Raw genomic sequence first — 27,678 nt, forward strand, 5'->3', positions numbered from 1 at the left:
TGATCCATGAATTTCAAGTTGAGAAGACCTTTTCCATCCCAAATTTGTTCAATGAGCCCACTTGAAATAGTTGATTGAGCATCACTAAGATTATGGTTCCAGATGTGCTAGGCAAATATCAGAAAGAGTCAATATAACTGATTGTGTCAAAGAAATAATTGTCATTAAATAAGTAATTAAGTTTCTAAAATATTCAAGATTGTGCTGGATACTGACCTCACCAAGACAAAATGAAAACCAGTGCCCACTTTAAGGAGTTTACATCAAAATCACAGACAAAAAATAATTGGTAAATGCCTTCTATGTATAAAACACTGTACCAAATGACGGGCAAAAGAAAAACAAAAGAAAGAGAGGAAATCAACAACAACAACAAACTAAACACAGGGGATCTTTGTGATATCTGATATGAGAATTCTTCCAATAGTTCACAATATTTGCCCCACTCCTCCCTGAACCTTCTCTAGCCTACATAGCCCTGTTTCTTCTACAGATCCATGTCCAACATGGTTTTGAGTTTCACCCTGATCTCTACACCCTACTTTGGGCCAACTCCAGATGACCAGATGCCCATTCTGCACTGCCCTGAAAGAAACAATATGTTCTAGATGTGGCCTGAAGAGGACAGAGGACAACAGAATTACAATCCCACATTTTCTGCTTTAATAAAAGGATTTTCATTTCCATCAGTGAGGGCCCTCCATTCATTCCCTCCAATGGGAGTGGGTAAAACCCACCATACTTTAAATTAGAAGATGGTCTTTAAGACATATTGTCTTAGAATCCCATGGCCTTGGATCCAGCCTGGAGATGCTTTGAACTTATCCTGGCTGGTCAACAAGGCTTAAAGATGCACATAATTCATAATTGCACAGTCCTCTCAGTCAGCACTAGTGCACCTGTAGTGTTTCAGAGTTTGTATAGGGTTTTCCTCATTGTTCCTTTATGAAATTTTAAGAACTAGTTCTGTTAAGCCTTCTATCCTCCGATTCTTTGTTCAGGAAAAATAACTCATTCCATCAGTGTAGGGAACTCCTGGTGAGAAGTAAATATTCACCAATACAGATTACCATCCCTCTATAGTTAGTCTTAGAGAGCCTTAGAGAGTGTTCATACTGCTAATGGGAGTCAGAGATCTTCCCGAGTCCTAAGGCATCTCTATATTCATTTCACCAGACTGGCCTTTTAAAGTCACAAATAACATCCTTCTACCCTCAACATCTTTTATAAAGGAGGAATCTGTACCTCAGAGAGGTGAAGGAACAATGGCTTTCTCCTCAAAAAGTGAACATACATACATACACACACACACACACATACACACACACCAATCAACACAAATATACCAAGAGCTTAAAGGGTTCTCCTTGCTTCTTCCATTTTTCCAGAGCTTTAAAAGGAGAAGGGAGAAAGGAGAAATAAATTTGTGATTTGGATTAAGCTTCCTAACTGTGTCTCATAATCCTACAACTCAAAACAGCCTCTTCTATGAAGCCTTTTCACCTTTGGCAGACTTGCTAAAGATTGTGCTCCATACTGAGTGCCTTTAAGAAGTCAGGATCACTCCCCATGAGGAGCCACCAGGGAAGGGGCTGATGGAAGCTCTGCACACTATCATTCCATCAAGGAAGCCTAGGTGATGGATGCTAGCTTTTTGTACACTGCCATAGAACATTATTGATGTATTTACATTCTCTTCATGTGAATTACTATTTAATATGATCTTATTCATTCAATACCTGGGCTATTTATTTAAAAAAAAAGCAAATACATTCCATACATTAAGTCAATAGGTCTAGAATATGGGGATGATTTTATATCAAGATTCTATCATCCAGTGTCCTGGCTGTCTCTTTTCTCTGTGGGATATCAATCAATCAATGAGCCAATTAAAGAACCCATGAAATGTGCCAGGAAATTTCAAAGAGCTTTATTTGACATCTATTTCTTTGTGTGGGACAAGAACAAACTGGGAAACAAGACCACTGACTCAAATTAATCAAGGAGATTTCTCAAGGCAAAACAGAAGGGAATTTTATTATGATTTCCCCAGAAAGGGCATCTCCCTCCTAACAAGCCTTTACTCAAGGAGAGGCAAGGCCCAGTTAATAGACAAGAATTTATGTAGGGGTCCAGGGTTGTTGGAGTCCAGCTCCTATAATGAATTAAGAGTGTGAAAACATACCAGGGCCAGGCGGACAATTCTTCAAAGTTTATTAATCAGAGAGACATATATATATATATATATATATACCTCAAATGCTCATAGGCTTGGTACAAAGTACACTTGTTGAAGTGGCTATAGTTTTCTCCAACAAGATCTACTGAGATGTAAAGGATTAAGCCCCGGATCTTGGTTAATTAATCAGAGATGCAAATAGTTGAGATACTGAGATACACACCAGGGTAAGGTGTATCATACCATTGTCTCAAGTATCTTTCTCCCGAATGCCTTTAGTCCCTATTGTGGGCTCTTTATCCTGTCCTAAATTCAAAGTTTGCCTTTAATCCAAAAAGTAGTGTTTGCATTTGCTTCAGGTGTTAGATGATTAATTTATTATATTGACAAGCAGTCTCTGCTGTTTCAATAAGGGAGTTTTGGGGAGCCAAGTTACTGTAAGATTCAAGACCTAGAATGGATTCTTACCTCCTGGCCTTCTACATGGGGTAACCCTCCCAATGGGCTGAATCTTTGCCCTGATGAGCCAGGACAAAGGACCTCACATTCTAAGTCGTACATAAGGAAAAACTTTCAACCCAACCAATCTTTAGGATTACTAAATTACTTGATGTGGGAGTTTCAGTGCCAAAGTGGCCCCAACTTAATCTCACATAGAAAAGGCCCCACTCCTTGTAAACCACGTGATTTCTGGAGAAAGAAACCTGGCCCTGGGGCCCAGCTGACTTTCATTCGGTCTTTAGAACACTGTCTCCATCTTGTGAGAGAACTTTCACAATTCACTTCATTCACCTTCATCCAAATCATTGGTAAAATGTTGGAACAACATAGGGCTAAGCTGTAAAACTGTCATAGGGAGCTATATCTAGTGTTAGAGTAATCAATTCATGTCCTTTTTGAGGAGGCCACATTTATTTCCACAGTCCCTGGACCTTCCTATTTAAACTAATGCAACAGCTCATATCTTTCTACCTTCTTTATAAGGATTTTGGCTAGCATTGTCCTATGTCTTACCGAAAAGCGAGTCTTCCAAGTCTATGGCATTTCCATATTATTTCCATCTCTCTACTAGCCTAATTAACTGTAGTTGAAGTAACTATGCAAACTCCATGGCTGCAAACCAAAAGCTCTTTTTCATTAGTAAGCATGACTAATGAATCATGGCCATCCACTGGAATGAGCTGGTGGCCCATCTATTATATTAACTCATGATGGAAAAGCCGCACCTTGGGAGGGTCCAGTCTGACTCATGTCCTGGTGTCTTTAGCCTTGAAGGAATATCCATACTACTCTGCTAGAAAAGACTCCTGTCAAGGAAGGATGCGAAGTATCTCTCATTTTTTCCTTCAGTCGGATTCCAAGGTCTGCCTCCTCAGGCTAGGATGGATGGAGAGCTTTCTTTTTAAAACTCTAAAAGGATTGGGTGAGAGACACAAATGGATGATAAGGAACGACTTTTAATTAAAGGCTGGGAAGCTATCCAATTATGCTAAGCAGAAGAGAGAGGGCTTGTATCCCATTTGCAACCAGATAAACTAGAACTCTAAAGCTCTGTTCTCCCAGCATGGAGGCAGGGAGGGACCCAGCCGAATAAAGGCACCCATTCACTAGTTCCTTGTTCCTCCCCTTGTAGAAGCCTTTTATCTAAAGAGGATCTGCCAGAATCACACTCAAGTAAATGAGGCAGAGTCTTTCCTTATTTCTACCCCTCCACATACACACCCCATTTCCTTTAAGCCACAGGCAAGTGATGATTAAAACAAAACATCTCTGTTTCCTAAGCACCAGGTACGTGGGATGTGCTGAAGCTTGTCTTTGGCAGAGCTCTGATCAGACGCTCAGAGACAGCAGTTCCTAAGAGGAACAGTGGCTGCCTCCTCAGGAAGGCACTAAAAGTGCACACACACACACACACATACACACACACACACAAAATCAACACAAACATACAAATACCACTGAAGACTTGAGAAAGGCTTCTCTTTGCTTCTTCCATTCCCAGAGCTCTAAAAGAAGAGAGGGGAAAGGAGGACAAACTATTCTGCTGGAAAGTTTCCCTCTTGCTTTCCCTTAAATGAGGTTTAAATCTAAATAAGCATCAGACTCTTGATGGACACTGAAGTGTCTATTCAGGATTCAGGAAATCAAAGCATTTTGACTCTGGAGTTGGAAGAAACCTCAGAAGCAACCGATGAGCAAAGTGAGACTGAGAGGTTAAGTGTCTGGTCTAAGTAAATGACAGAAGGAAGGATTTGAAGAGATCCTTTGCTTCTCAAGGCAGTTTTCTCAATTACCGTACCCCACTCCTGTTTAAAACTAATGTTTCCTTTCCACATTTTCCAGTATCCTATCACATTCATCATGAAAGTTAATGGGCTGATAGAATAAGATAGAATCTCTATTAAAACATAAAATTGAAACTCTTTGAACAGGGTCAGACCCTGTTCATTCAGAAATCATTTATTAAGTCAGATGTTTAAGAGACATTGTATTGTGTTGTTTGTTTTTTAAATGCTGGTTATAACCAAGGAAAAAAAGATCAGCCACTGGTCGCAAGGAACCTAGATTTGATTGGCAGCAGGGGGTTGGGATAATGAGAAAAAAAAAAACAATAGGGAATGTGAAGTAATACATGGTTAAACTAAAATCATTAATGTTCCAGGATTTGCACAGAAATGATAGTGCTTTGCTTTAATAAAAAAAAAAAAAAAAATAGGACTCAGGACTCTGACCCATAAGCAGACTCCAGAAAATTAAGCCAAAGATGTCTGTCTGCTTCTCCAGCAATGCCTTCTGAACCAAAATAGTTTTGGGGGACAAGGAAGAAATAGTAACAAGGGACTAATTCTCACAAAGATCTTGGGAATTTCATTTTTCCTTCTTAACCTTAATCCTCTTCTCTAGAACAATTCTGGGGAAATGGAAGAGCAGAAGGAACACAGCACCAATGGGTCCATGAAGTCATTAAATGGTTTAGTCTGAGAGTAATGACCTTTTATGGGTTGTAGGGAATGTTATAGATCCTTTGGCAAGGCTATGAGCTAATCATGCTCCCCAAAATGGGTTTTTGTTCATAAAGCAGAATTTGTAGGAATAGCAAGGAAATAAGTTATACTGAAATGTAAATATCTGTGTGTGTACATGTGCATATACATATATATATATGATCATACATACATATATTTATACACACATAAATATGGATATATTTAGATATCTGTTTATGTATGAAGCAAAAAAAAAAAAAAATTAAGCTCACAGACTTTCAGATGAAAACCCCTGGAGAATGTCAGAGCTCAGAGTAACCTTAGAATGTAGAATCAGAAAAAAAGAATCTTAGGCCATCAGGTGTTAGTGCTAGAAGTTAATTTAAAACATGGAACATAGGTGTAAGAGCTAAATAAAAATGAGAATGCTGGCACAGAAAAGAACTTAGTCCAAAAATGAGTATCGTAGCTTAGGAAGTTCTTTAGAACACACAATGTACACACACACACACACACACACACAACGTCAGAATTAAAAATAGTCTTAGAATACAGAGCACAGAATGAGAGTGCTGGTTTTGACCAGAGCATAAAGCATGACAGATCACAATATAGATTTTGGAAAGAAAGAGCCAAAAGAGAATTTCTATGGGGAAGTGTAGAATATTGGAACTCTTAGAACCTAGAACCCAGGGTGTCAGTGCTGAAAAGGACACTAGAGATAACTAGTCTAGTCCCTCACTTACTGGCTCAGTATTCACCCTGGAAAGGGCTTGTAATAGCCACGGCACCATCAGCAACAAGTCACCCAAGCCCCTACCACATCCAGGTTGAGTCTAAGGTACTAGAAAGAAAAGGGGTACAAGACATGGTCTTCCCTTTGTGTGTCCACACTACAGCAAGGGAGGAAGGACAACTTTTTTAGAAGACAGGCAACAGCAACAATTAGCACATAACCATGATTTAAGCAAACCAGAATTAGTTCATGAGAAGAAAGGGTTTAGTTTGAAGGTTTTCTGATTCTTGGGATCCTTGTCTTTTCACTAGCCTGGCCTACGTTCATTTTGTTTCTCTCTGGGCTCCCATGCAAATTTCTTCCATGTAAGGTTTGGCCATTTCCCTCACCAATCCCCAACCCGCCAGGGGCAGAGCAGAGTACTCACTTATCCAAGGATGTCCCAGGGAAGGCAAAATTGCCCAGACAGATGTGACAGATGCTACTCAGAGGGATGCGTTGAAATTGGACACAGCTAAGCATGATGAAATCATATTTGCAGATCAGCAAAGTGTTGTCAGTGATCGCCACCACCTTTTCCTTCTCGTTGTTCCAATGGTCCACTCTGCAGGAAACAATGTGATATAATGAGAATTAATGTAGCTTATCTTGTCCAAATAGAAAAGGAGAGTTAGTAGCACAAAGGGGACCCAAAATCTATAGCTGCTGGGGAAGCCCTGAGCATCATATGCATGGTTACAGGATATATTATTTTTATGGCTCCCTCTGGTTTGAAAAGTACTTGATGAGCATTAATCATGTTGGGTCCTTGCAATAACCCTGGGATGTAACTACAGTACAAACCAGTGGTGGAGGGGCTTTGAACTCAGGTCATCTTGAATTGAAGCAATATTGACCTAAGAGAAGAAGAAAGTGGAGATGGGTTCCAATGAAGCCACAAAAGAAAGGACCACAGCTGGTTATGAAGTCTTAAACACCCAAAGCTTTGCAGGTCAATATGTCCCTAGAGAACGCTGCCTTTGTATAGTGTATTTTGCACAAGGATTTAAGCTCTTTGTTAGGCAAAGGGTCAGTCTTTGTGGGGTCCCTTGTCTATCTACTTTATACTCGGTGTGGAGAAGATGCAGAGGCATTGTAGTTGAATGGGAATCAGTAAGCATTCATTTAATGAGAAATTAATAAATAAATACCTGGCAATCTGCTAGGCACTGAGGGTACCAATATGGAGGCAAAAGGGGGAGAGGGAAGGAGGGAGGGAGGAAGGGAGGGAGGGAGGGAGGGGGAGAGAGAGAGAGAGAGAGAGAGAGAGAGAGAGAGAGAGAGAGAGAAAGAGAGAGGAGAACAGAAGAGAATACATTAACTATAATTAGAGGCTTAAGATAATTTTGATGAGAAAAGCCACCAGCAACTGGGGGACATGGAAGGACCTCTTACAGAAAGTTTTGAATGAAATCAATGAATCTAAAAGGGGTAATGAAGAAGGAGCCGATTCCAGTTATGGAGGCTAACTAGCACAAAGTCACAGAGTCAGAAAATGAAGTGGCCTGAGTAAGGACCAGTGAGAAAGACACTGTGGTTCATCTAGAGCATGATTTTATGAATTCAAAGAGGATTATTGCTGAAAAAGTAGGATGGGAGCAACTAGAAAAGAAATATAAAGGTAAAAAATAAATAACCATTTGGGGATACTGCAATCTATTAATGGAGAGGAAGGTAACAAAGTCAGATCTTTGTTTTAGGAAATCACTTCGAGGTCTTGGAACATGAAGTGGAGTAAAGAGAAATTTAAGACAGGGAGAGTAAATATTAGAATATTTCAAAATGGAAATGGAAATATTTCAAAATGTGGAAATGAAGAGATGAGAATCTGTTCTTGGATAATGGCTGTGTGAGGAGTGAGCATAGAGAAGAGGCAAGAAATAGTGAGATAAAAGTCACATGATTTGACAACTGATTGGTTATTTATGTAAGAGTAAGAAAGAGGGATTGACTAAAACCATGAATATTCTGAGCATGTATATTCAACTACATCAAGGTTGTAGCAGCCCAGCCCTCAGTACATGCTCTGAAGGGCTGATTGCATTGGCCAGGCTCCCATCATATGTCAAGTCAGATTGAGGAATTAAATATAATAATAAGTTCAAGAACCCATGAGCCTACAAAGAGGCTTGTATGTTAATCATGTAACGGGATTTATAAGGACCCATAATGAACATGACAAAATCTTTAAGTTCTGGGGACATCCAATTTGAAATTGCCCAAGACAATTAGTGAGCTAAATAGACTGATTAGAATTTAAAATTCATATGTGAATGAATGTCTTTCACATATCAATGATAATTGAACCCATGCTGGAATGATGAGATCCCCAACCAGATAATATAGAGGGAAAAAGGAAAAAAAGGTCCTAGAGAGAACACTGGGATCTTCCTCTAGTTAAAGCCATGGTAACGTGGTAGTGAAAGATGAATGGCTCAGTAAACAAAGGTTTGAGCTTCTAATCATATCAATTTTTTTAAACAATGAATGTCAATTAGTAACAAATCAGGACCAGGCTTCCTCAGCTGAGGACTAGACCCCAAATATAGGAGGAGACAGATGTTCACTCATTAAAACAATTAATCAAACAAGAGCAATTAATAGAAAGAAAATAATTGAACAGATGTGAAATTAGATAATCTTGATTTCTAATTGGAAGAAAGATTAGAGACTTTCCAAATTAGGATGGAAAGAATGAACTGGTGCTATTGCCTGAAACAAATGTAAATAATAAATGAACAAATAAATGAATCAATGGATAGATAGATAAATAGATAGACAGATAAAAGTGTTTCACTCTTTACAAATTACTATATAATAATAAATAATAACAATAATAAATGGGAACAATAACTGATTAACCAGTATGGAGGCAGCTTTAAGAAAAGACATAGGAGTTGCTTGCGATATATTATTGTGTGAAAATTCCTTGCATCAGTCTTCAGACCTGATTGGGTTTGTGGTTAGCATAACAAGGTCTTTAGTTAAGAGTCTCTGAGCAGCAGATAGAGGGGGTGCAGATTCCCAGTCATGTCAAGCTAGGATCAAACAGTAAATTAAAGTTCTGTCACAATTCCCACAATTAAATAAAAGTTTCTCTATAACTGAATAGAAAGGTAACTAAGCTAGCTCCAGAATTGTCATAAAATGGGATTAGAGTGGTTCACTCAATTCTAATCCTCTCAATTGCCTCAACAGTTATAAAAATTCAGCAAAGGAGGTTGAAAAAGAGTGAATAGACATATTAAAAAAGAAACAAGAGAGATAAGTGCGTGTCTCAAAAACTGTGAGAGAATGGAGTATCAAAGAACAAATGGTAATCAGTAGCATAAGATTTTTGAATGGTTGAAAAGCATGAAAATAGAGTAAAAGTCATCCAATTTAGCCATTAAAACCATTGGTAATTTTCCAAGAAAGAATCTCAATTATTGCTTCAGAAATAAGAATGAAAATGGTTTAGAAAACTGAAAGGAAAGAAAATGAAGGAAATGTGTATAGACATGGTTCAAGTTAGTGTCAGAGGGTTGTAAGATGAAAAGAAGAGAAGAGGAAGTCCTTGGAGAATGGCTTCCATTTTCTCAGTAAAGTATTAACAAAACATTTTTATCTCAGAATATGGAGAGGGAGAGATCCCTGGAGAAATTCTGGTTTTTTTAGGAGTGAAGACATAGAAATGTGAGCAACAGTTTTGTTTGCTTGTTTTTTGCAGTTTTATTAAAATGCTACCTTCTCCCTAAAGTCTACCTTCATTCTTAAAATTCTCACTCATCTTTCCTTTACTAAATGCTTTTTGTTTTTGTTTGATATCATATGACCTTCTAATTGTGGACGGTGTTATTTTTTGGTTGTCCCCACTCTACATAGAATTATATATACAGTTATAGCTATATAGACACAATAATGCTGGATTCTTTTACTGCCCTGGCTTCCAAGTCACTGGCTAGCTCTCTGGAAGGTAGGGACCCTCTTTCCAGCTTCTATTACAACCAACACAAAGACAGATCCGTAAGATTCTATCTTTGTTTCATCAGTCCTAACATCAGCTGTCATTTGTGGGGCTAAGGTTTCCTTCATGCTGAATTTTTTTTTCTGCTGCCTCACAGGTTGGTCTGAGACCATCATCTCCTGAGAGCTCAGTCAGGAGCCCACTAGTCTGGGCAATTGCAGCCCATTGTGAATGAGTGTGGGTATGGCTGCAGTTGGACCAGCCTCACTAAAGTTACAAAGACTACTGACAAATGGGAGAATGAACTGCAGTCTGTGTCACAGGAAGTACTACCTACCCACAGCAACAAAAACATATGCCTTTCAGCATTTATTAATCTACAGGACAGGCACTATCTCCCACATTGAAATTTATGCTTCTTGAGGACAGGGAATAGTTTCTTTGTTTGTTTTATCTCTTTTGGTGACATCGCATCTGGAACCGAGTAAGCACTTTTTCGATAAATACTGACACATATGAATGTGTGCAGTCCAATGGAAAGAATGGCAGGCCTGGAGTCAAGAAGATTCATCTTCTTGAATTTAAATCAGGCCTCAGATACTTACTAACTGTGTGATCCTGAGCAAGTCACTTAATGTGTTTGCTTCAATTTCCTTATCTGTAAAATGATGTAGATGCTGGTATCTTTGTCATAGGCACACACGTAAGAAGAAAGAAAGTAAGAAAGAAAGAAAGAAAGAAAGAAAGAAAGAAAGAAAGAAAGAAAGAAAGAAGGAAAGAAAGAAAGAAAGAAGGAAAGAAGGAAGATAGGAAGGAAGGAAGAGAAAGAAAGGAAAGAAACAAAGAAAGGAAAGGGAAGGAAGGAAGGAAGAAAGAAAGAAGGATGAAGGAAGGAAGGAAAGAAAGAAAGGGAGAAAGAAAGAAAAGAAAGGAAGGAACGAAGGAACAAAGGAAGGAAAAGAAAGAAGGGAAAGAAACAAAGAAAGGAAAGGGAAGGAAGGAAGGAAGGAAGGAAGGAAGGAAGGAAGGAAGGAAGGAAGGAAAGAAAGAAGAAAAGAAAGGGGGAAAGAAAGAAAAGGAAGGAAGGAAGGAAGGGAGGGAGGCAGGGAGAGGAAGGAAGGGAGAAGGGGAGGGAGGGAGGAGGAAGGAATAGAAAGCAAGCCCTCTTGGTCTTTCTGAACTTGACGTGTCCTATGAAACGGCTCCCTGAGTCACCCAAAATAGATTGTATCTACTTAGCAACAAGTTGAAAGTAACAGCCTGATAAACCAGACTTCATTTCCATCCAAAAGAAAGTCAATCACAAGTTAAAAGGGCTGCACAGAACATTTCCTTGATTCATAATGAGATTTATTTCCAAAAAGTAAAGATTCAGAAAAGAAAGAATTCTTTTTAGGAACACGGGGGCTCTGTTTTGACACAGACTCTGTCTAATTTCCATATGGGGAATGTGGGAATCAGATTAAGCCTGAGATTATAAATAGCTGTGAGTCTGTAGCCTGAGTCTCTGGGTTGTTTGTTTATTGATGCATTTAGACTTCAGTCACCCCATTCCCCCTCACCCCCCAAAGCCTAGGATGAAACCATTTCTTATACAGTCTCACTACTTGACACTAGGAGTGAGCAGGAGCAAATCTGGTTGTATAGTGGAAAGTCTTAGATTTGTAGTCCACACACCTGGGTTCAATTTCTGGCTTTCCCATTTAATACTTTGCCTGTCACTGTGTCCTTAAATCTTTTGGACTTTACCATAAAAGCTGCTTCTATCATCTGACCTGTTAATGTAAGCCCCAGGCCTTACAGTGCACATCACCTCTGCTCCATCAGGACTCTTGGGCTTTTACATCAGTCTGACAAATGAACTTTATATATATATATATATATATATATATATATATATATATATATATATATATCCCCAGCTACATAGAGAGGAAGAGTAGAGAGAGGGAGGAGGGCTCTTTGAATACTGAAACCATCCCACGTTTTCATATTTCTATTCTCAGAACTTAGCAGAATACTTGCAACAGCTAAGAACTTAATATTTTCTGCATTCATCTGTAAACTAAGAATATTGACCTGGATACCTTCAAATCCTCCTCCAACTTAAAATCTTTGATCCAAGGATGCCAGAAGGGACAGTGAATAGAGTACTTAGCTTTGAATCTTTCTGATTAGACTCTTAGAATCAGGAAGATTCATTTTCTTGAGTTCAAATCTGACTTTAGACATTTACAAGTTTTATGACCATGAGCATGTCACTTAATCCTATTTATCTCAGTTCCTCATCTCTAAAAAGAGGTGGAGAAGGAAAAGATAAACCACTCCAGTATCTTTTCCCCCACTGGGAACATGAAGGAATAAAGAGTAGGGCATGACTGGAATGAATGAGCAACAACAATAAAATGACCTTAGTCCAACCTTTCAGAAAACCCCTCTGTCCTATAGCTGATGATTTTTCTATTCCATCTTTAAGACCCTTGGTAAAATGCAACTTGGTGAAATAATTCACTAAAAATTAGAATTGAAAATGGAAGTGAATGACTCAATAGGACATCAAGGATCGGTGAAACAAAACCAGTTTCTGATATAGATTATACTCCTTTGGGAAAGAAGGCACTACACACTTCATAATCATTTCTTGCTAAACTGGGATGAGTTTTAAAAAACATTTCATCTTATTTAAATTCCTTCTTTGATAATGAAAAAAACTGAGGCCTACAGAGTTAGAATAAAAACCACGATTCCAGGTTCCAAAATATCTAAGGCAAGAGGTTTTAATCGTTCATATCCTATTATAGGGGATAGTATTGTGTATTACAAATGGGCCTATATATATATATATATATATATATATATACACATATATATATATATATGTATATATATATATATATATATATATATATATATATATATATAATGATATAAGAAAGAAACTAAAGGAAAAATGTCTCCAGATGAAGTCTCAAAGGGTGATATAAGTTGGTCTCCATCTCATAAGACACTCTTGGAAAAATTCAGAAAGGATCTTATAAGATTTAACATCTACTGATCATCCTGCCATCTGGGGGAGGGGATGGGGAGTAAGAGGTGAAAAATTGGAACAAGAGGTTTGGCAATTGTTAATGCTGTAAAGTTACCCATGCATATAACCTGTAAATAAAAAGCTATTAAATTTAAAAAAAAAAAAGGATCTTATAAGACAGAAGGAAAATGGGGAAAGGAATGATAGCTCTGGAAAAGGAAACAGAAATAGTCTGAAGAAAATCATTTCTTAAAATAGTTTTCATGAAATGAAAAAAGAAAACAACTTGAAAAACAATTTGTTAAAAGAAAAAAATCCAATTAATAAAACATTTAAAAGTTCAATTAGTCAAAAAAAAAGATAAAAAGCTAACTGAAGAAAATAATTCACTAAAAATTAGAATTGAACAAATGAAGTGAATGATTCAATGAAACATTGAGAATCAGTAAAACAAAGCAAAAAAAGAAAGAAAAAAAGTAGGAGAAAATGAAAAAAGCTTCATAGGAAAAACAACTACCTGGAAAATAGATCCAAGACAACCTAAACATTATTAGATTACCTGAAAACCACAATAAAAAAAAAAAAATAAAAAAAAAAAAACCCTAGACAACATCCTTCAAGAAATCGAGGAAAACTGCCCTGATGTTGAACCTGAGGGTAAAATAGTCATTGAAAGACTCCAACTATCACCTCCTGAAAGAGACCCCAAAATGAAAACTCTGAGAATATTATAGCTAAATTCTAGAATTATCAGATCAAGGAGAAAATACTGCAACAGGCAGAATGAAACATTTCAAATATAAAGGAGCAATAATCAGGACTGACCTAGCACCTTCCACTTTAAAGGATTGAAAGAATATGATATTCCAGAGTATAAAGGTCCTTGGACTGCAACTAAGAATCAATTGTCCAGCAAAATTAAATATTATCTTTCAGACAAAGATGGACATTCAATGAAATGGGGATTTTCATTTATTTTTAATGTAAAGACCAGAGCTGAACAGAAAAATCTGATCTTCAAATCCATAATTCAAAAAAAGCATAAAAAGGTAAAAAGGGAAGGAAAAAAAAAACTATGATTTTAAAGGTTAAAATATTTACATACCTATAGGGGAAGATGTTATATTTAACTCTTGAGTATGGTATCTTTATTAGTGATATACTTGGAGGATGTAAGTATAATTTGACTTTAGTGTGATGATATAAGAAACTAAGGGTGGAAAAGAACTGGAGGATGATCACTGTGTAAACCTTAATCTCATCAAAATTGGCTCAAGGAGAGAAAATCAGACACATTTACTTTAATATAGAAACTTGTCTCATTCTATGTGAAGGCTTTCTGGAGGAGAAAGAAGAGAGGAAAGGAAGAAGTAAAACAAAGGAGAACAGAAATAGAAGGGGAAAGGGATGAGAAAGGGGAAAGGGGCGAGAAAGGGGAAAGGGGCTATAAAAGAGGAGGGCAGACTGAGGGAAGTGGTAGTCAGAAACAAAACAGAGAGAAGAGAAAGGGGGAAAAGAAAGAGAAAAGTATATCTTGGGGAAAATAAGATGACAGGAAACAGAGTTAATAATTTTAACTGTGAATGTAAATGAGATGAACTCTCCCATAAAAGAGAAGTGAATAGCAGACTGAATTAAAAGCTAGATTCCTACAATATGCTATTTACAAGAAACATTTTTTTTAAAACAGAGTGATACATACAGAGTAAAGGTAAAAAGATGGAACAGAATGTATTATGTTTCAGTTGAAGTAAGTAAATTAAAAAAAAAAAAAAAGGCAGTGATCCTCATCTCAGATGAAGCATAAGTAAAAAAAAATAGGTCTAATTAAAAAGATAAGGAAGGAAACTACATCTTGCCAAAGAGTATAATAATGAAGTAGTATCAATACTAAACATATGCACCATGTTATAGCATCCAAGTTCCTTGACGAAAAGTTAAGAGATTTGAAAGAAGAAATAGATTGCTCATCAGAACTACATAACTCAAACCACAAAACAAATAATAAAGAAGTTAAGAAGATAAATAGAATTTTAGAAAAGTTAGGTATGATAAACCTTTGGAGAAAACTGAATGGGGACAGAAAGGAATATATATATATATATATATATATATATATATATATATATATATATATATATATATATTTTTTTTTTTTCTCAGTAGTACATGGAACCTACACAAATATTGACCATGTATTAGGGCTTCAAAATCAAATGCAGAAAGGCAAAAAGAGTAAATGCATCTTTTCCAGATGATGATGATGATGATGATGATGTGTGTGTGTATAATAAAGAGCCAGAGAAAAATAGAGCAAAAATAAATTGGAAATTAAATAATCTAATCATAAAGAATGAATGAGTGAAACAAGAAATACAGAAATAATCAATAACCTTATCCAAGAGGATATCAATTATGAGACAACATCCCAAAATGTATGGGATGCAGCCAAAGCAGTTCTTAGGGGAAGTTTTATATCTCTAGAAGCTTACTCAAATGAAATAGAGAAAGAGATGATCAATAAATTGGGCATGCAATGAAAAAAGTTAGTCAAAAAACAAATTTAAATTTTTTAAAACCCAATTAAATAACAAATTTGAAATTTTGAAAATAAAATGGGAGATTAATAAAATTGAATGTAAGAAAACTATTAAATTAATTTTAAAAAATAGTTTTATGTGAAAAAAACAACAAAATAGATAAATCTTTATTTAATTTGATTAGAAAAAGGAAAGAAGAAAATTAAACTGCAGTATCAAAAATGAAGAGTGAACTTTCCACCAATGAAGAGGAAATTAGCCCAATAATTTGCAATTATTTGCTTAATTGGAAGTCAATGAATCTTATAATCTGAATGAAATGGAAAAAATACTTACAAAAATATGGATTGCCCAGACTAATAGAGAAGAAAATAACTACTTAAACAGCTCCAATTTAGAAAAAGAAATTGAGCACATTTTTAATCAACTCCCTAAGAAAAAGTCTCCAGGATTAGATGGATTTACAAGTGAATTCTAGCAAATATTTAAAGAACAACTAATTCCAATAATATGCAAATTATTTGGAAAAATATGGAAAGCAGTCCTACCAAATTTCATTTTATGACATACACATGGTGCTGATATCTAAACTAGGTAGGAGCAAAACAGAGAAAGAAAATTATAGACTGATTTCTCTTATGAATATTGAGGCAAAAATCTTAAATAAAATATTAGCAAAGAAATTACAGCAAGTTATCCCTAGGATAATCCACTATGACCAAGTAGGATTTATACCAGAAATGTATGGCTGGTTCAATATTTGTAAAAGAATTAGCACTATATCACTATATTCACTATATAAATAAACAAATAAAAATCTAACAAAATTATATGATTATCTCAATAGATGGAGAAAAATCTTTTGACAAAATCTATCACCTACTTCTATTAAAAAAAACATAGGAATAAATGATTTTTTTCTTAAGATGATCAATAATATATATCTAAAACCATTACAAGATTTAAATGTAATGGGGAAAATTGAAAAACCAAAAGAAGAGGAGAAAAAGGTTTATATCACCATTGCTTTCCAATATTATATTAGAAATGCTAGCTTTTCAAAAAGTTATCAAAATGTGAATACCCTTTGACCCAGCAGTGTTTCTACTGGGTTTATATCCCAGAGAGATCTTAAAGGAGGGAAAAGGAACCATATGTGCAAAAAATGTTTGTGGCAACCCTTTTTGTAGTGGCGAGAAACTGAAAACTGAATGGATGCCCATCAGTTGGAGAATGGCTGAATAAATTAGGGTACATGAATATTACGGACTATTATTTTTCTGTAAGAAATGACCAACAGGATGATTTCAGAGAGGTCTGGAGAGACTTGCATAAAGTGATGATAAGTGAAATGAGCAGAACACATCATTATACATGGCAAAAACAAAACTATATGATGATCAATTCTGATGGATGTGGCTCTCTTCAACAATGAGTTTATTCAAACCAGTTCCAACTGTCCAGTAATGAAGAGAGTCATCTACACCCAGAGAGAGAACTATGGGAACTGAGGGTAGACCACAACATAGCAGTTTCACTCTTTCTGTTATTGTTTGCTTGCATTTTTTGTTTTCTTTCTCAGGTTTTTATTTTTTTTTTCTTTCTAGATCCGATTTTTCTTGTGCAGCATGATAACTGCATAAATATGTATACATATATTGGATTTAATATATAATTCAACACATTTGACATTAATTGAACTACCTGCCATCTAGGGGAGAGGGTGGGGGGAAGGAGGAGAACATTTGGAACAGAAGGTTTTGCAAGAATCAGTGTTGAAAAAATTACCCATGCATATGTTTTGTAAATAAAATATATAATAATAAAAACAAAATGTTAGTTTTAGCAAAAAGATAAGAAATAAAAAATAAATGAATTAGAGTAGGTAATGAGGAAAACAATTATCACTCTTTGCAGATGATATGATGATATACTTAGAAAATCCTAACGAATCTACTAGCAAAACTCCTAGAGACATTTAACAATTTTAGCACAGTTTCAGGATACAAAATAAATCCACATAAATGATTAGCATTTCTATATGTTACCAACAAATTCCAGCAGCAAGAGATACAAAGAGAAATTTCATTTAAATAGATAAATAAAACATTTGGGAGTCAACTTGCCAAGACAAAGTCAGGAACTATATGAACACAATTACAAAACATTTTCTACACAAATAAAGTCAGATGTAAACAATTGGAAGAATATATCAAGTGCTCATGGGAAGGCTGAGCTAATATAATAAAAATTATAGGCCTACCAAAATTAATCTATTTATTGTGTCATGCCAATCAAATTGCCAAGAAATTCCTTTATATAACAAGAAAAAAATAATAACAATGTTCATCTGGAAAAACAAAAGGCCAAGATTTTCAAGGGATTTATTAAAAAAATGAAAATGAAAGTGGCCTCCCTGTACCAGACCTAAAACTATATTATAAAGCAGCAATCATCAAAACCATTTGGTACTGGTTGAGAAATAGAGTAGTTCATCAGTGGAATAGGTTAGGTTCACAGGACAAAATAGTCAATCAATATTTATTGATTATCTTTTCCTTATTTAGAGTTATCAAACTCAAAGACCCCAGCTTTGGGGATAAAAACTCACTATTTGACTTATAATTGTTCTACTATTGAACCAGCTCTGAATTATTGGTATAAATTATTGTCATTTTTTTTCATGAAATTGTTAATTGATTTTATGTGATTTGACCTACTCATTTTTTAGGATTAGATTACTTAGTTTCCAATTACTTTTAATCTCTCGTCATGGCCATTTATAACACATAACTTATATTGCATTATGATCTGAGAAGGATGCATCTAATATTTTTTTTGTCTTTCTGCATTCGATGGTGAAATTTTTATGCCCTAATTCATGGTCAGTTTTTACAATACTGCCATATACCACTGAGAAGAAGTTATAATCATTTCTGCCCACAAGTAATTTTTCTCTAAAAGTCTACATATCTGGGGATTTTTAAAATTATTATTTCCCTCTGTTTGTAATATATCAAAAGAGTTTTCCTTCATAATTTCTTGAAAGATATTGTCTAGACTCTTTATTATTATTATTATTAATGGCTTTTACATAATTCAATAATTTCAATTTTATTTTTCCTGGATCTATTTTCAAGGTGAACTTTTTTAATGAGGTATTTTATATTTTCTTGTATTTTTTCATTATTTTGATTTTGCTTGATTGATTCTTGTCAGCTCATAGAATCAATAACTACCACTTACCAAATTCTAATTTTTAAGAAATTATTTTCTTCAGATAGTTTGTATACATTGTACACAGAAAGGACGTATACAAACTATCCTTTTCCATTTGGCCAATTCTGCTTTTTAAAGATTTTCCCCAGAAGATTTATTTTTATTTCCAATTTGACCAATTTTATTTTTTAAAAGAAATTGTTTTCTCCAGTCATTATTTTCCTTTTCTGAGCTGTTGATTCTTTTACATAACATTTATTTTCCACATTTTTCCTTTGCTTCTCCTAATTAATTTTTTTATTTTTTTATTATTTTAATTTTAAGAGTTTATTGAACTCTTTCAAGAAAGCTTTTTGGTCTTGAGACCTATTCATCTTCCCCTTTAAGACTTCACATGTAGCCATTTTGATATTGTTATCATCTTCTGCTGTGCTACTACCCAGCTGATCCAGGACAGTGGAGCCTCTGTTGCTGATCTGTGCCTTAACTAAGCCTTTTACAGGCTTTCCCAGACACTATATGAGCTGGACTGTACTTCCCTTTTACACTAGTGAAACAGATGTTTCCTGGAGTCTTTATAAGTTATCTTATGTTGGAAAATGGTTTCAACACATATTTTTGTGTGCTCTGTTTTTTCAGAATCCATTTAGTGCTTTAATTTAAAATTGTTTCTGAGGAAAACTGGGGAGAGATCAGGCAATTTCCTAGTTTTTCTCTGCTACCTTGGTTCTACCTCCTAACCCTTATTCTTTAGCCTTCTTCACCACTCTTCATCAAAGGCATCTTTCTTTGCATATGGCGAAGGAAAATGCAAGACCCTTTCACTATGGTAACTATCACAACTTGAGGAGGGCAATACCCATGGCAACTGTGTGCCCTTTAGAAAAACCTCCACCTGGCTCCAGGGACATAATTCTGAACTTTCTTTTAATAGTATTTTTTTCTAATTGTATGTAAAAGTTTCCAACATTCACCTTTATAAGATTTTGAGTTCCATATGTCATCCCTTCTTCCCCCCTCTTCTCTCCTCTCCAAGATAGCAAGTAATCTGATATAGTTCCTATATATAACCTTAATACGATCATATTAAGCATAAATTTCTACATTAGTCATTTTGTGAAAGAAGAATAAGAACAAAAGGGGAAAATAACAAGAAAGAAAAAAATATACTCTAGTATATTTCAATCTGTATTCAGATGCCAAACTTCTTTCTGTGGATGTAGATAAACAGCAATGTTGTCCTGCTTCTGCTCACTTCACTTAGCACCTGATTCTCAATTTTAGGTCTCTAGGCAGAAGTTCTAGAAAGGATACCCTGGATCCTGACATCACAACAGTATTCACAGGGCCACAATCCAGAAAAGCTGCTACTGATGTACTTCTGTGGATGCAGTTTTTACACCAGAAATTGCCAACATCTGCCTGTGAAAGCTCTGTCTGGGTTACCAATAATCAAAGCCACATTGCTGCAGCATTTTCCATTTCACTAATGATTCCTCAACAAGTTCTATTATATAACCAGCCCCAAGTGCCTTTTAAATAGCTGCTGATTCAGGGAAAGGTGCTTCACGGAGGGCTTGTCAAGGACCCCTTCATTATGTAAGGGAAGGTCTGCCTATACTTTGTCTTCCTGGCAATCACTTGTCTTCTGGCTATCTCTGACATGCCCCCACTCTATTCTTTTCTTAATAAGGAGATTTCAAATGCTGTTGACCACCATTTTTCCTCTCTTCCCTTGATTTCCATATGGACACTTCCAGGGTTCTCCCTCTGTTTAATTCCCAGAATCCTCCTCCCACCCCCTAAAACATACAAGTTCCATCTTGGGCCCTCTTCCCATCTGTCTCCTTCCTCCTCTTGGGGAGCTTATTGATTGCCTTAAAACTGATTGGATCTTTCAGCCTATTCTCAGAGCTCCACTGTTCACCTCATTCTTCCTAAAGCGCCAATTCCATATTTCTATCACTGCCTAGACATCCCTGATGGCTTCCCAATCTCAACACATTTAAATCTGGATGTTTCTTGCCCTTGAATCTTGCCATACCCAATCCTCTCTTCCCTTTCTACTGTTGTGCCTCTTCCTTTCCAAACATACAAGCTAGTAAACTGGGAGTCACCTGGGAGTTTTATTCTTTGCATCTCACCCCTCAATATACACTTTAAATCAGTTATTAGCTCTCATGTTTTCTACTTCCCCTTTTTTTTCTTAACTAGCCCTTCTATTGAATGAAACCAAAAGAGCCATCACCTTGATACAGATCCTCTTCTCTTTTTATGTAAATTATTTTCTGTTACATATGTCAATAATTGGAATGGGTCCTCCCTCCTCCAATTTCTCCTCTCTCCAAATTATGCTTCTTGCAACAACAAGTCCTGTTTGGATCACTTCCCTTCTCAGGGAAACCTCATTGCACACATAAAACACACACACACACACACACACACACACACACACACACACACACCCCTTTCTAATTCTACTGAATAAAAGACCGACTCCTTATACTATTATTCAAAGTCTTCCATATTTAGGAGCCAATATTCTTTCCTCAGAACATCAGTTGAGGTTAAGCACATACAGACAAGCTTCAGATCTATAATCCACACTATTTCACTCCAGAGATTCTTCCCCACATTTCTAACGTCATTAAATGAGGTCATGGTAACATAGGATGCTCTGTCCCAGGAGGCAGTAGGTTGTTTCTCATGGATGAGGTAGAAGGCATCCCTACTCAGATCCAAGTTAGCACAGCTGCCTCCTGAGGTCCCTTCCTAGGTTGAAATTATGGGATACTGTAGCTCTGAACTGTAGCCTGGGGGATTCTCTCCTGTATATGGGCAGCTCTGCCCTGGTAAGAATTGAAACCCCCTTCCTTTCCTCTTGAAAGAGAGAGTTCTCATCAGCCCCTGGTTCCTACCACCTCTTAAATTCTTTTAGCATCAGGTTCACACACACCAGGAGGAAAAACAAAAAGCAGGGAGCTGGCAAACTCTTAACAATGCTGAAGCTCCACGGCTTCAATGGGAATACAGATCTTTTACCAGCAGAGGGCAACAGCTGACAGGATATTGCTGATGGAGTTTCAGGCAGCTTGCTTGTAGCCTCCCCTCTGGACAGTCAGGTAGCCAGCCTAAACCCTGCTCTCTCTCCTCTTCAAGTACAACTGAGAAGATATCAAAGGCTTGAAAGGGGATCCTATTATTGAAATGAACAAGCCTTGTGCACTTTGAATCAGTTGTGTGTGAACAATAAACCCGATTGCTTTAATTTATTGATTTTTATATTTTACATAATTTATATGTATTTATATATCTCATCTATTTACATGAATTATATGACTATTTATATATTCATTTAGATATCTGAAATGGGTAAGTTAAGAAATCACAACTATTTGTCCATTCACACAAATGTACGGATTTGGAGATTTCACCCTTTCTTAGCCCCATGGGCAATGGCATAGGTTACAATGACACTTGGAGTCATTTCACCGAAGAGTAGGGATGTAGGAGGCCTTTGAGGTCATCTTGTCCAGTAGACAGATGCCCCCAGTCTTGCACAAGATTAACAAGGATGCAGAGAGAAGGAGAATTTGCATGAGCGATATAGTAATTGCCATCTCTGGTTCCATTTACTGAGAAATTGATCATCTATTGCTTGAAAATGGATTTTTTTTTGTTTGTGTCCTAATAATAATCCTTTCTTCAGTATTTCAAACTCACAAGGAACCATCTTCATTTCCCTATGATGTGGAGCATGTGATGTTTATAAATTCCATTTTAAAAGAGGAAAGGTGCTGAGGCAACAGGATGCTGATGGAATCATCCCAGAGTTACTGTTACACAGGCCTCTTCAGTCACCAGAGGATTTCAAAGCAGAACGGGAGGGCAGTAGTCACATTGGAAAAGAAATGAATTTTCTGCTGTGGGAGTGGGAGTCCACAAGGAAGGGAAGCATATTTTGTATTCGTCCATCACGGTTTCCTACAGAATGGTCCCATTCCCTACCAGTTAGACCTCTGAATGTTGTTGATCCAACCGAGCTAACAATACATCATATTGAAGAGCATCAGCTTCAAACAAAATAAATACAAGGAGCCTGAATAAGCAGGATCTTCTTCAAGATTCATTTTGTAAACAGGAAAATCAGTCTCCACCTTAATACACCTTAATCTCCCCTTCATATTTCATACAGTACAATCAAACTGACCTTCTCGCTGTTCCTCAGATACAACATTTCCCACCTCATGTCTTGGTGATGGATATTCACTATTTTTATACAATTGAAAGATACAGATAATAAACAACATATCTGAGATCCCATGCTAGGTACTATGATCCCTAAATCTAGGCTCTTTCTACTATGTGCTCAAGTTAGAGTTTTCATTTATAAGAGTGAAGGGAGTCATAACTATTCTGTTCAGATAGACAAATCTGATGCCTCAAATTAATTTAATTAGTTAATTCAATTGGCTTTGCTTCACAAACAGAGACAATTAAAAATGTATGAACCTTTTGGCTTTAATAGAGTCTTCTATAAAACCCATGACAAATTCTCAATTGAGATAATCTAATATTCTTCAAACTCTTCTCATTGGGTTACATTTTCTAGTCCTCTGGTTAAAATGTTCCTTGACCCTCATCATCTTTTTAAATGTAGAGGACCCTAAATTAAACCTAACAACAGTGTCTTTACGGATTTAGAGCAGAGCCGTCTAAGTGAGCAACAACAGAATGACAGACAAAACATTATCTCCCATTCCCACAACTTCCCAAACCTCTTCAAAACAGAAATTATGAACCACAGATAGTCACTTCAGTTGTTTCCATGGTCGAGGATAGCCAAAATCCAAAATTAAATTAAAAAACATTCTCCAAAGAACAGGAACTGAAGCTCACTGACCTGAGCTCACTCACCTCCCCTCATCCATCTCATATTATTGTCAGTAAGGCCCAAGGACACACACCTGGTTACATAAAAACCCACTCCTGCATCCCTTCATTCCTCTTTCTCCACCCCTCTTTCCAGTACCTTTGAGATTTTGGCTCCAGGCTATGGAAGTTTTCTCAGGCCTTTACAATCAAACAGATTTTCTGGAGCAAAAGCATATTAAGGATTGCAAACGAAGGCCTCCATCCCAGAGAAAGCAGGCTTGGCAAGTGCTAGAGAAAGAAGGCTCTGTAAAGCTATTGTTAGAGCAGAGAACTAAGGAATAGTGGTTTGGGTACAGGTCATCAGAATAGGACATTATGCATGTGGGGAGTTGTGCAACACCCTACCAAGCTTGAAGGGGAAAGAACATCCAGGCAGGGTTAGTTCTGACCACTCCAAAGTCATTTGTGGTGTGTGTGAAATTCCCATTGTGGTAGGAGGCGAGGGTAATTTGAGATCCAGGCTCTAAAGAAATGACAATTAGAGGGGAGTGAGTCAGGAAGTGAATGATAAAAGGGAGGAGTGCCTGATGTCAGGAACAATAAAATTCAGGGACTTTGAATAAAAACAGATAAATCGGCAGGAAAAATAATGACAAATAAAGGAATTGTGGCCTCCAGACCTAGTAAATGAGTTCAAGCATTTATGAATAAATACTGAAAGAAAAAGAAAATGTGTTATAATACTTGATGAATACCTGTGAAATGTGGGGAAACTGCATTCTCAATATTCTGTTCCTGACTGTTTAAAACATAAATTTAGAATCATGTGAGCAGAAATTATATCTGGAATTATGAAAATAATGAGAATAGGCAAAAATGAATTTGCAAAGGCAAGCCTCACCAAAGTAACAAAAAAAGAGAAAATAATAATTTGGTAATGCACATTCACAAAACTGAAGGACAACCTAGAAGAAGAGAAGCAGAAAAGCAATAACATTAAATAAAAATATGCTTAATGTGCAAGCAAAGACAGGATACACAGAGACAACGAAAGGCTTCCAAGTCTCCCAGAAGGTCATGACAGGAACAAAAAGAAAATAAAATAAAAAACCTCAATATCATAAATAAGAAAATAATAGAAAGAGAACGGCCCAGAACTTCTAAGCATAGAAAATGAAATGACAATTGAAATAATTCACGGATAAACTTCAGAAAAGAAATTAATAAACAAAAACAGGGCTGCAAACTCTGAGATAGATAGTGGTTAAATTTAACAATTAATTGGAAACCACAAGTTTGACAAACTGTCAGAAGAAAATTATCCAACACAGAGGAAAGAACATTTAAAACAATAACCACCACAAAAAAATATTATTAACCCATTAAAAAATTACGAGAGAATAGAAAAATGCTTTCCAAAAAGCAGTGGAGCTTAAGAACAGCCCAGGATTATCTATCTTGTGAGTCTGAGTGTAACGAAATAGTACAAAACACAAATGTTTAATAGGAATGTAGGGTTTAAGATATTTTCAGATTAAAAAAAAAACTAATAATGACAGAAATGCAAATCAAAACAATTCAGAGCCCTCACCTCATGCTCTGCAAAGATGACCCCCCAAAACAGTAATACTTAATGTTGGAAGTGTTGTGGAATGATAAGCACACTAATGCATTGTTGATGGAGCTGTGAAATGGTTTTTAAAAAGGGAAAACCACTTTGGAAAACAATTTTGAATTTTCCAAATAAAGTGACTAAAATGTCCATACCCTTTGAATCAGAGATTCCATTACTGAGCTTATACCCCAAGAAAGCCAATGTTAAGGAAAAGAAACCAAAAATTTTCATATGTAGAGGAACAAGGAACCTGAGACATCTTTAAGTCCCACTACCTCATTTCCAACTCAACAAAGGGAGGTTTAGAAAGATGAAGTGATTTCTCCATGGTTTCAGAACCCAAGTTTTCACATAACTCCTCTTATCCCAAATGTAGAACTCTTTCCACTGTAGCATATTATCTATGAACTTTTGCCTATAATCATCACTCATTCACATCAAATGAGTGTTTTCCCTTCTTTGGACCTTAATTTCCTTACTATAAAACATCTAGAGCAGGGGTTCTTTCCTTTTGTGTGTGTATATCTTAGATCCCTTTGGCAATCTGGGGAGGATGATGGACCCACTCTAGAATGATATTTTCACATACATAGGATGTTGAAATTATCAGAGAAAAGATAGAATCTATAAGGAGAAGAAATAGGGAAAAGGGAAATAGGGAATAGGGAAAGAAAATGTGGCCTGAAATGAAACATTTAAACAAGATATGGAATTTTATTTTTTAAAAAAGGAAATGAACAACAGAACTGATGCTAATATGTAAATTAATGCAATGAGACCAACAGAACCCAGACAGGACCATAATCAGCAAAAATTTGAATTGATAAACAAAGAGATATCTGTGAAACACAAGACTAGGTAAGGTTATAACTTACTTTAACTTATTTTGAAGAAAAAATTATGGGCAATTATGAGCGGTATCATCTCACAAAGCAAAAAAATATATATATAATTATAATGGAGGATAAAATCACTCCATAGATAGCTTGTAAGATATACAACTACAGAAAGGTAACCAAGAGTCGGTATCTCAAGAATGAAAATGGAAAGAAAACTAACAAAAAATAAGTAGAAAAGATTCACCAAAAAAGGGACTGATGTTTTTTGTTTTTGTTTTTGTTTTTCCCATCAAGGATAGTGGAACTTTATAATTCCTGACTTCTTACAGAAAGTAGAATTATCCCTAAATATAACAAAGTAGTCAGATTAGATAAAATAGAGGAGTTCTATGCTGAAGGTGATAGTATTGATTATCTCATCTGAAAGTTTCTTAAGATAGGAATAAAAACCAAAGGCACAGAAATAATACAATTTTGATAACAACAATGGTAACTGTAAGAATATCAAAAATGGCTAACCTATACACCTAAGGAAAAATAACATTTATTATCAAAATAATCTTTATGATAGAGAAAATGAGAGTACCCTTAAGGAAGAGATCCAATAGGATGTTCACAAGGAATATTCAACAGTGGGGAATATAATTATTAATTATCTGAAAGTGTAGAGAATATGAGATCCTGTTGTGATCCTTGTTGTTGATTATTAAGAAACAAATATTCTTACTTGATAGCATAAACTACAACCTTACATTTTTTTTAATAAGGATCTCTCATCCATACATCAAATTCATTTAGGTTTCCTTGGAAGAAATACAAAATAAATAACCCTTTGATAATAACCATAAAAAATTAAAAGGGAGATCCATGCTTGTTAAAGATATTTACTATTGTAAAGGATGACACCTAGCTAGAGAACAGACTGAAAATGGATTTCCTATGGTTTCAAATAATCCTATTTGTGGATGATATTTTGTTGATTGAATTAAGACTCCAACATTGTGCAGCCTCCTGAAAGAAATATGCAATCATTTCATAGAGTCTGTCCTTATCCTCCACACAGGAAAGCCAAGTTAATAAAGAATGCCAATTAATAGTATAGATATAGGGACAGATATAGATATGGATGTAGATGTGAAGATAGATAGACAGATGGATGGATTGAACTCTATCCATCTATCTATGTATTTCAGGTAAACAATGGGTATTATACATCGAAAAGGAGCCAAACTTAAAGCTGAAAAGGAGGAACACAACAGGCTGAATTGATTTAGAAAATGGCAAAGTATTTTTTTCTCTGAAAGCAGACTTCTCATAACATCAAAGGCTTATGTTTGCAAAACAAATATCATCTTGGGGTTACTACTATATAGCAGCGAGACCTAAAATAACATTGCCTCTGAGTAATTAAATACGAGCCTCCCCCGGAGGGCAGTGGTGAAGTACATGGTCAGGGTGAGCAGGTTACAGTGGATTGCCTGTGAAAAATCTTGAGGAAAAACAGGAAAAAAAGAACTGCATCAAAGTATTAAATGGTGGAAGAGAATATGGGCTGGTGAAATGACTAAAGCAAAGAAGATCCAAAATTTTCTATTGGCCTCACAATATTTGGGGAAATAAAACAAAGCAAGTCTTCAATATATTGGGCAATCCCCCATGGCAGAATTTGAGGAGA

At 36.0% G+C, this 27,678-nt stretch overlaps 1 protein-coding gene across 1 annotated transcript in view; it reads right to left on the reverse strand.

The window, feature by feature from the left end:
- TPRG1 (tumor protein p63 regulated 1) overlaps nt 1–27,678 on the reverse strand; it is a 148,141-nt gene that overhangs the window by 66,245 nt on the left and 54,218 nt on the right. The window contains exon 4 of the mRNA XM_003766269.2: nt 6,330–6,506. Within this exon, the coding sequence (XP_003766317.1) occupies nt 6,330–6,506 (177 nt within the window). The remainder of the gene's footprint in view (nt 1–6,329; nt 6,507–27,678) is intronic.

This window comes from Sarcophilus harrisii, chromosome 3 (genome assembly GCF_902635505.1).
Source record: "Sarcophilus harrisii chromosome 3, mSarHar1.11, whole genome shotgun sequence".
In the NCBI taxonomy this organism is placed as follows: domain Eukaryota; kingdom Metazoa; phylum Chordata; class Mammalia; order Dasyuromorphia; family Dasyuridae; genus Sarcophilus; species Sarcophilus harrisii.